Source organism: Merops nubicus, unplaced genomic scaffold (assembly GCF_000691845.1).
Source record: "Merops nubicus isolate BGI_N331 unplaced genomic scaffold, ASM69184v1 scaffold33876, whole genome shotgun sequence".
NCBI lineage: Eukaryota > Metazoa > Chordata > Aves > Coraciiformes > Meropidae > Merops > Merops nubicus.
This window is the reverse complement of record NW_008616169.1, coordinates 1,023-10,680: the sequence shown is the minus strand read 5'-3', so window position 1 is coordinate 10,680 and position 9,658 is coordinate 1,023. Positions and strand designations below refer to the sequence as shown.

At 45.2% G+C, this 9,658-nt stretch overlaps 1 protein-coding gene across 1 annotated transcript; it reads left to right on the top strand.

Moving 5' to 3' along the window:
• Positions 1-578: 578 nt before the first annotated feature.
• CABLES2 (Cdk5 and Abl enzyme substrate 2) lies at positions 579-7,345 on the top strand (the record flags this gene model as incomplete). The annotated part of the gene is made up of 9 exons (XM_008942768.1): positions 579-650; positions 830-922; positions 1,709-1,786; positions 3,221-3,329; positions 3,962-4,127; positions 4,874-4,977; positions 5,270-5,376; positions 6,579-6,783; positions 7,205-7,345. Coding segments are annotated over 9 exons (1,075 nt in total), but the record flags the coding sequence as incomplete, so codon positions are not given.
• Positions 7,346-9,658: the final 2,313 nt, after the last annotated feature.

Genomic DNA, 9,658 nt, shown 5'->3' with positions numbered 1-9,658 from the left:
GAGTCTTCCATTGGGGGATTTCAGATGGGTCCTGAATACTCTTTGCTTCCTCTAATAACTCTCTCTATTGTTCTCCGGGGAGATCTGTCAATTTTATTGTGCTGCCATCACAGGCTGTCAGTCTGCTGGCTCCTGCAGCTGGAGACAGCTGTGTTCTGAGTCAGAACACACAGATGTTCAGGCATACAGGTACACCTCTATCTGGCTATAGATTGGTAAAAAATGACTTATTCCCTTGCCTTGATGGAGGGGGCTTTTGTGGGGGGGGTTGGGTTTGTTGGTTGGTTTTTTTTCCTGTGTGAGATTTTTAATTAGAATTTGGAAGCTTTCTAGGTGTTTAATGTCTTTATATGTTGAAGACAGTTAATAAAGTTGGTATAAATGTCTTTCAAATGTACTAGAGGGGGAGACAAGTTCTTGGCCTTTTTAGGAACTTCAAACTCTTAAGAACTCTTCCAAATAAAGAAAAAATAATCAACCCTTGCCATTTGTCCTAAGAGCTCATAGATCTGTTGCAGTTCAACTCGGAGGCCATGAACTAACCCTGTTCACTCTTGGTGGTGTTGTGCATTTTGCAGAAGGCGTTTTATCTCCCAGCGCTGCTCTCTAGACTTTTTAGAAGACATAGTGGAGTATGCCAGTGTACGAAGGTACTTTTTTTCTTCAAAAGCAGCATTAATCTCAACTCGTTGCATGCAGTCCTCTCCTCCCTCCACCTTCTTCCACACCAGTCTCTGAGGTCCTGCATGCTAGTGCTGCCATCTGATCATACCACTGGCGTGGCTTGATTTCAGAGCATTGAACAGTGTGTTGGTTTTTATAATTGCAGAACCAAGCATATATCTGGCTCGCCAAGACACAAAAGTTTGAAGAAGATGCACTTCATCAAGAACATGAGGCAGTATGACACCAAGAACAGCAGGTAACTTCTGGAGGGCAAGGTGCCTCCTCTGCTTGGGTGAAGTAGGACTTGCTCAGCCGTAGGCTCTAGTTAATGCAATCAGTCATTTAATATCAGTAGAATCCTAGGATGGTTTATGTTGGAGAAGACCTTTAAGGTCATTGAGTCCAGCCATTAACCCAGCATTGCCAAATCCATAGGGTGATGTCCTTGGGATCCTGTTAGTTTTATACATGCATCTACCCAAGGTTCTTGTGTCTGCTACACCTGCAGTAGTGTTCTGATCGTTCTGCCATCCTGCTCTGAGGAGGTTAAATCATTCCCTTCTAACACCCTCCTTATCTCCAGCACACAGAGAGGGCAGAGCTGGGGAGGATTTAAGGAGCAGGGCTTGGTTTAGCCAAATTCATGGCTCATAGTTGCTGGGCAGAAGGGAAAGGAGAAGCTGCATTCATATTATCAATAGAGGTGTGAGACTTCATCTAAATGTAAAATATCACCTACATCTTTTCACAAGGTTTATGTAAAAAATACATAAACATAGATGTATGTTTAAAGACTCCTTTGAGGAGCTCCCACGGTGATGGCAGTTACTGGACACTGGGGTTTGGTACAGAGCTTGGCTCCAAGGAACTCAAGGTCAGAATGAAACCTTTTGCTTTTGTGCTGCTTCCTGAAAAGATAAAATCCACAGCAATATCTCTAACTTAGAGCAATTTAAGAGTTCTGTGCTCATGTTCCATTAAAAGCTGCTTTGTAACTTCTGAATCTTGATTATTCTCCTGATCTTTTCCTCTCTACCTACAGGATAGTGTTAATCTGTGCTAAAAGAACACTCTGTGTGGCTTTTTCTATCCTACCTTACGGGGAGAGTTTACAGATCAGGTGAGTCATCTTTCACTGCTTTGTGAAATGTCTGGTCTATTGTTTGCAGATCTTTTTTCATTTGTATGGTTGGTGTAGGTCTCCTGTTTTGTAAAACCTTTTATGTGTAAGGACAAGAGCTTGCTATCAGAGCAGTAAAATCAGACGGTGCCACAGTGTCAAACTCATTCAAACTCCAAGAGAAAGAGTGGAAAAGGTAGACTTTGCTATAGCTGTTTATTCACATTTTAAAACACTCTGGTCCTGTGAAATGCCTGAAGCCAGCTTTGAACAGATGATGTGTAGGGTCTCCTGTATTCCTACAGTGGTCAGAAATCAACTGTCTTTAGTGCAGCAAACAGTGGTGTCAGGAAAAAAGCAGAGAGAGCATCAGGGAAGGATGCTGCTGCCCTGACTGGAAACCTCCAGGGGTTTGAGAGTGAAGTGACATAAAAAGTTCTTCTGGTTTTCAGCTGTAAGCCACGAATGTCACTATTGACAATCGAAGAAACACTGAAATAGTTCAGACTGATTGAAACTGCTTTTAGTGTTTGTGCTATTTTTGTCCAGAGCTGTCAATATGATGGATTGTAAGAAGCAAAACCTGCTCACTGGAGTTCCCTGCAGCTCTGCTCAGTCCCTCGTGAGGTCTGAGTTGATTCCATGGCAGTTCTGTGATCTACAAATATACCAGAGAAAAGACTAATTTTATTCCAATCCAATTTGAGCAAAACAATCGTGTTGTCACTTCTGTCCTGTGGATAACTTACGGGTGAAGGAAGAGGATGTTTAGTGGTGGGAATTGTATTGTATGCAAATACACTTGCCATAAAAATAGTCGATGGGAAAATCTTCTCTCACCTAATAGAAAAGCAGCAAGGTCACTGGAGCTGTTTTAGAGCAGTTCTGAGCACTGTGTTCTGCCTGTAAGCTGGCAGTGCAGCTCTTCAGCTGAAAGCTGCCTTCTCACATTGGAATATAGGTGACAAAGCTGCAGGCTGCTGTCGCTGCAGCACAGTTCTGCTGCAGCCTGAATTCCTAATTTGATCTTGTGTGCACTGGGGTTGGAAAATTGCAATCCAAAGGCAAGTTTCTAATCCTGGAGAACTAGTCAAATAATGTTGGCTGTGAAGTTTTAAGCATTAGTGTTAGGGATACAGAAAGATCATATTAAAAAAAAAAAGGCAGTTTACTTGTGATGGGTATATTGATACAGATTTGAGTTAAAATGAGATGAAATGTGATTCTCCTGTTAATAGACATCTCCATGCTTTGAAAAGAGTAGTTAAAAATTAATGCTTTCTTGGGGGGGGGATTGAGGGATTGCCCTGTTCTCACACAGAACTCTGACCTGGTGGTGTTGGCCATAAGTAGTGGCTGGACCAGGTGCTTCCCAGAGAGGAAGGTGGGCTTGTGCTGCATTTTATAACCATGTGCTCTCTCATCTGCCTTCAGTGATCTAAAAATGGAAGGACAGAAGCAACGACATCCTTCTGGGGGAGTTTCAGTCTCCACTGAGATGGTGCTTGGACTGGAAGGAGTAGAGCTTGGTGCTGATGGCAAGGTAAGGAAATTTTTGGGGTTTTGTATGGTTTTTTTGTCTCTTGATTTGTAATGTCAGTGACCAAACCACTGACCAGAGCATGGGACAGCAGGTGGGTACCCTGGCTGCATTCACCCCGGGACCATTTCATGCTGGGTCTAATCACTGCATTTATGCAGTACTTTGCTACCCCTAAGATGAAAGCTGTGATAGTTCAGAGCACTGCAAGTTTGTTTAGATCCTTAGTTTGAAATGTTTGGCTTGTGGTAAAGCTGCTTCTGAGGAGGCTGTTGAAGCCTGTGATTTCTTCTGCCTCCTGTTTCTGGAGAGCTGCTTTGACTTTGGCATCTCAGGCAACACGTGAGTGATGTTTTGATAGAAATAGGGGTGAAATTTATACCCCTTAGTTAAATTTATATATTGCCAGAATTCTAGTGATGTGATTCTCCCTTTTTCTTTGCTACCCATCAACTTTTCTGCAGCACTTTCATAGTGAAGCTGGAGAAGCAAGACATTCCTCAGCCAGCTTTTCCCTTTCCTCCTAGCCCATGATTTCAAGGTCAAGGGGACTCAGAGCTGGAAAATCCTACATGTCTGGAAGTAAGCTTTTCAGTAACTTTTCCCCTGTAACTGCTACGACTCTCCTCTTTAAGGTTGTGTCCTATGCAAAGTTCCTGTACCCGACCAACGCCCTGGTTGTTCGCAAAGCCGAGGGCCACGGTGCTGTGCCCCCCTGTCGAGCCAGTGCTTCCCGGAGCCTTCCTGCAGCCAGATACAAACCTGTCACAGCTAAAACCATACCAGCAGGAGCAGACATTGGTAAGGACAGCCACTGGTTCTGTCACCACTTGGACACCCACATTCCTCTTATGCTTTTCTGCTATTTGTCTGAAACTATGGCAAGTGGCAAAGTGTGTTCCTAGGAAGGAGGTGCTGCAGCTGGAAGGAGAATGGTTTTAGTACAGCCCAGTAAAGAGCCTTGTTAGTGAAGTAGAAATAATGAGCCTTAGGACTGAGACTTGGATGCATTCCTCACACCCTCTGTATATCTGGCCTGGTTCTGTTTATGCAATGCAAGGAGCCCAAAGCATTTCCGTGGAAATGTGAAGTTTTGTGTTTCTCAACAAGAAACATCTGGTGTCCATGGATACGAATGGTCCTCCTTGCCTTCCAGCACAGGAACAATGCAGAAGCCAAAGAGTTTGTGACAAGAATCCCTTCTCTAGTGTAAGAGAGCAAACTCTGCTAGAGTGCAGGCTATAGGATCCAGTCTTGTGCAGTTGTTTTCTCTGGGTATTTGTGGGTGATGAACTTAGTTTGCAGTAAGTCTAAAATGGTGGGTCAGGAACGTGCTGGAGGAAAAAGCTTGTGTGGGTTTTTAATAATTCTAACCCCTGACTGGTGCATTTAGGAAATGCCACCACGTGGCTCTAGCTGCAGGTTGCCTGTACTGTGAGATCTGCTGAAACTCATGGTGTTTGCTGTTTGAAAACATTTTCAAAGGGACAACAGGTAATTTAAGGCTCTGTATCTTGTGACCCAATGTGCTTTCATTGTTCTGTCAGGAAGTGAAGCTGGGGAGGCTGCAGAGTATGATCCAAATCTTCTGGATGATCCTCAGTGGCCCTGTGGAAAACACAAACGTGTTCTCATCTTTGCCTCTTACATGGTGAGTTTTCTGTCAGCCTCGTGGCTGAGGATTTGGCAGGGTTTGCACACTCAGGCTGTTCAGGACCAGCCTGACACACATCTCCATGTTGTCATTTGCTTCTTGTAAGCAAGTGGTTACAAATTTCTTAAAAACTTTGTAGTTGAGATTCAGCATGGTCTCAGGACATTACAGAAATGTTAAATTGCAAATACCAAAACTGAGGTTTGCCTTTGCATTGTTTTTGGAAGACTTGTTTGGCTGTCAGCACTGTTCACAAGAGAAATGGTAAGTTTTGCCTCTTGTGTTTCAGACTACAGTCATAGAATATGTGAAACCGTCAGACCTTAAAAAGGATATGAATGAAACCTTCAGGGAGAAGTTTCCTCACATCAAGCTGACACTGAGCAAAATCAGGAGGTAAGAAAGAAGCTGTGAATAATGAGAATATCTACTCTGTACAAGGCTGCTTGGATCTTCCATTTGTACAGAGCAAATACTGGATCTATTAATAGTATATATGATTAAGCACTAATCTTTTGTTGCCACTCGAGCTGACTGGAGGATGACAGCCCTGTACAGGAATGGTTAGGATGCTGAGATAGGGTGACAGTTGGTTTTCATAGTTCCATCTAAAAGGGTTTTCTTTCACCAGCTCTGGTGTACTGACACTCATAGCCAATTAGCATTGAAGCAGCATTAGCCTTGAAACAAATACTTGTAACCTGATTGTTTGGCTGCAGTGCAGTCCTGCTGGCACTGGGCTGTCTGTCTGGACCCCCTGGTAACTGAAAGGTCACTGATGACCATGGAGACTAACAAAGTTTCTAGGATGAAGAGTGCTAGGTCTGGGGTAAAGAAGAGCATTCTGTGAAGGCAGGACTAGGCACCCAGACTTCCTCACCTTCCAGGAGCTGCCTCTGGCCGCTCACCAGCGAGCTGTGCTGTTGCACCTTCAGGGAGCTCTCATCTCACTGGTGTGACACGGTGTTGATGCAGTCAGGGCCTCCTGGAATAGCCAGCTGAAACACTTCTGCTGAATTGCCTGGGCTGTGTCTAACTCGGCTCCAAGTGGAGGGTTTGTTCAGGCAGAGTCTGTGTTCTGCCAGTGTCCTGCATGCTCCTCTTTGGAGCTGTTCTGAGCAGTGTGTTCCTGCAGAGATCTTGCAGGTGTAGCATGGATGGGATGGCTACCACGCGAGGTAGCCTCCAGCCTCACTGGTGGGGTGAAGGGCTAGCTGTTGTGGGGAGCATGTAACCCCTTCTGCTCTCCCCCTCAGAGCTGATTCTTCCACGAGGTGTGCAGCAGCTGCTGGGATCTGCATGGCCTTGATGTGGCCTTCTGTAGGTCAGGGTGGCTCAGTGAGGCAGTAAAGCCCCTGGTCTTTATGGACAGATGAGGAACTGTCCTTCCATCGTAGGTGTTGCCAGCCAGGTTAAATCAGTTTGTGCATCAGCTCCAGCCTGCTGCCAGCTGGACTTCTCCAGTCTGGGATAATACTCATCATGGTTTTCCAAAGAGGAGCCTTGCCAGGATGCTCTTCTGAGCTCCCATGCTGCAGCAGCTCTAGAGTGTTTGAGAGGAGCTGTCGTGTCTGAGGGTGTCTTTTGTCCTGCTGCAGTTTAAAGAGAGAGATGCGGAACCTGAGTGAAGAGTGCAGTCTGGAGCCAGTCACTGTCTCCATGGCTTACGTGTACTTCGAGAAGCTCGTCCTCCAGGGCAAGCTCAACAAGCAGAACCGCAAGCTGTGTGCTGGGGCCTGTGTCCTGCTGGCAGCCAAGATCAGCAGCGACCTCAGGAAACATGAAGTCAAACACCTCATCGACGTGAGTACCGAGCCTTGCTCCGGGTGCTGCCACAACCTCCTCCTGAGCTCACAGATCAGAGCCAAGATTTTCAGCAGTGCCTGCTTGCATTTAAGACCAGCTCCTTTACTCAGTTTTAGGTCTCGTTAGGGCTCTTCCCTGATGTATTTATTGGAATTCATTAAAACTTACCTGAGTGACCCCCCAGCGGGGTTGTGTTTGCACCGTTTCTCAAGCAGGCACGTGGCGCTGTTGTGTGGGAGTCCCAGCTGAGCTGATAAGCTGGTTTACTCCTCTCATCCCTGGTGCCACTTTGGTTCTGTAGTTCCACGCATCACTGACTCCCCTTTTGTGCTAACTTACTCTAACAGTGCATTGATAGCTTGTGGATTAACTGATTCTTTCTCCACCCTCTCCTTTGTTGTGTTTTTATTACCATCAGAAACTAGAAGAGAGATTCAGATTCAACAGAAGGGATCTCATTGGGTTTGAGTTCACCGTCCTTGTCGCTTTGGAACTGGCTCTCTACCTTCCTGAAAACCAAGTTTTACCTCATTACAGACGGCTCACACAACAGTCATAACCAAAGCTGGGTCCCAGCTGGGGACCCCCTCGCCGGGCGTGCTGCTGGACCTGCCAGGGGCCACTCGGTGCCACTGTGCATCCTGCCTTGAGCACAGCCCCTCCTGGGGCACGAGGGCGAAGCTGGAGGTGTTAGGGACACGTGTGCCAAGCCTGAGGGGTGGTACGAGAAGAATTATTCAACTTGATTTTCTTTTGGACGTTTTCAAGCACAAATCTTCCACCAGTCAGCTGTCATGGCTGCTTATTATTCCTTATTTATCCTTTTGGGTTTACTAAAACTGTTCTTCCCTATGAAGAATACTATGGTATTGTTTCTTTTATTTTTTATTTTTTTTTAAGCCTTTATTATATTCCTTGAGACTAAAGGAAGCATCACCTCCATTCCAGTGCACCACGAAGTTCAGACGTTCCTAAGAATCTTCTCACGTTTTTATGTTAATGAAACACACAACTTTATTTTTTCAGAGATGTGCCTAAAACTGGCTGGTCTGGTACCAGTGCTTTTTAAGTTCATTACGTTCTTTCCTGGGGGAATCCTGAATATGTATAGCCATTTATTCTTTACCTGCATTGGCCTTGCATAGAAGGAAAACAATTCCAGTATATCTGCACTAACAATACACAGGGCATCTATTCTCTGCTGTACTAGAGATCTGAAGTAGCAAGACTGAAATTATTCTGTTCCAATTCAGTTGTGTATTCTTAAGGTATTAATAGTTGTTTTATTTGAAAAGGAAAGATGGTTTGAAAAGCTGTCCCAAAGTCCTCCATCCACTGAGGCAGCTGCAGTGAAGCCATTGCTGTCCTCATTCACTCCTCAGGGGGAGACGAGCGTGTGACAAGAGCAACTTGCTGCCAAATGTGTCCTTTGGGATTTTGTTTGTTCCAGTGTTCTGTGGTCTGCAGTAAGCACCTTTTTAGGACGACTCTTACGTGCTCCAGGCAAATCCTGACGTCAGCAGAGCCTCTCCTGCCAAACCCATGATGAAACCAAGCACCATCAGTACTTTAAATGCCACTTTACTCTGTTCTTCCAAGCATTGCATCACTGTGACAGTCCTAAAAGTGGCACTGGTTGAGCAGACACTGGCCCAGCATCACTCCAGTGCTTGCACAGAGTTAAATAACTTCTCTGACCACTGGCTATTCATTTATTTCTGATTTTAAACATCCAGGTTAGGAGTGGATTTTGGATTCCGTGTGGAACCTTCTGTGATCCTGGCTCTTGGGTTTATTTTCTGAAGCAATATTACAAGTAACTGTGTCCAATTGCAAGGAACAAAACTGATGCTTGGCTCTTAGGACTGAGAGATCTGTAATTTTAAGTTTGACTCCTTAAATGAAATGCTAAACCTCAGCCTGAGGTGAGGGACCTTCTATCTACTGTGTAAAGTCATGTAAATTCTTGTTCCTTGTATGAAATGTTGGTTGTAGCCAAACCCAAAGCTGAATCTTTTGCTCTTCAGCTGTGTTTTGTCTGAAGCTCATTCGGCTTCATTAGAATTGCAGCAAGCTCTCCTGGGGCCCCTTCCTCTCTCAGCAGGGCCCAAAAGATGTTTTCCATAGGTCAGAATTACAGTGGTGATCAAGCCATTTGTGACTCTGTTCAGCTGTGTGTAGCTTCAAGTTAGTTGTGTCAAATTTAACATGCTTGTGACTTCTGCCACAGGAGTTTCCAGTCTCCACGAGGGAGATGGCAGCTACCAAGTTAGACAATGAGCTTGCCAGTTATCTTCCAAAAGGTTTAAAACAATTGCCTACTAGTTAAACTTTCTACTGAATATAACTGTCCTTGCATGCAAGAAATAACAGTATGCTCAAACATCCAGTGTATCGTGAGCCTGCAGAGCAGCAAGCAGTGCTGAAGACAACTGGAGAGATCCACCAGTTCCCCAAATCCCCGGGGAGGGGCAGAGGCTGAGCTGGGCAGAATTCCTCAACACACTAAAACAGAACTGTTCTTATCTTCAGAATTAGTGAAACACTTCGGTTACAGTGGATGAAATCAGAAAACAGCTTTATCAGAACTTCTTTGTTTAGCCTGTCAAGAGTTTTCTGTAATAAAAGGAACTTTCTCACCACCCAAGGGACACCCCCTGGCTTTGTTGGCAGTCTCTGCTCAGTGGAAGTTTGCCTGGTTGCAGGGGGCTGGAGTTACACTCCCAGAATCGACGGTTTGGCACCCTCGAGCAGCGAGCTTTTGTTCTCCCTTTCAGCAGAACAAGTCAGGATAAGGAGCATTCAGTGACAGAACACGGAACGTTGTCTAAAGGTGACTCTTCCCCCCTCGCTCCCCAGCTGCAAAGCTCTC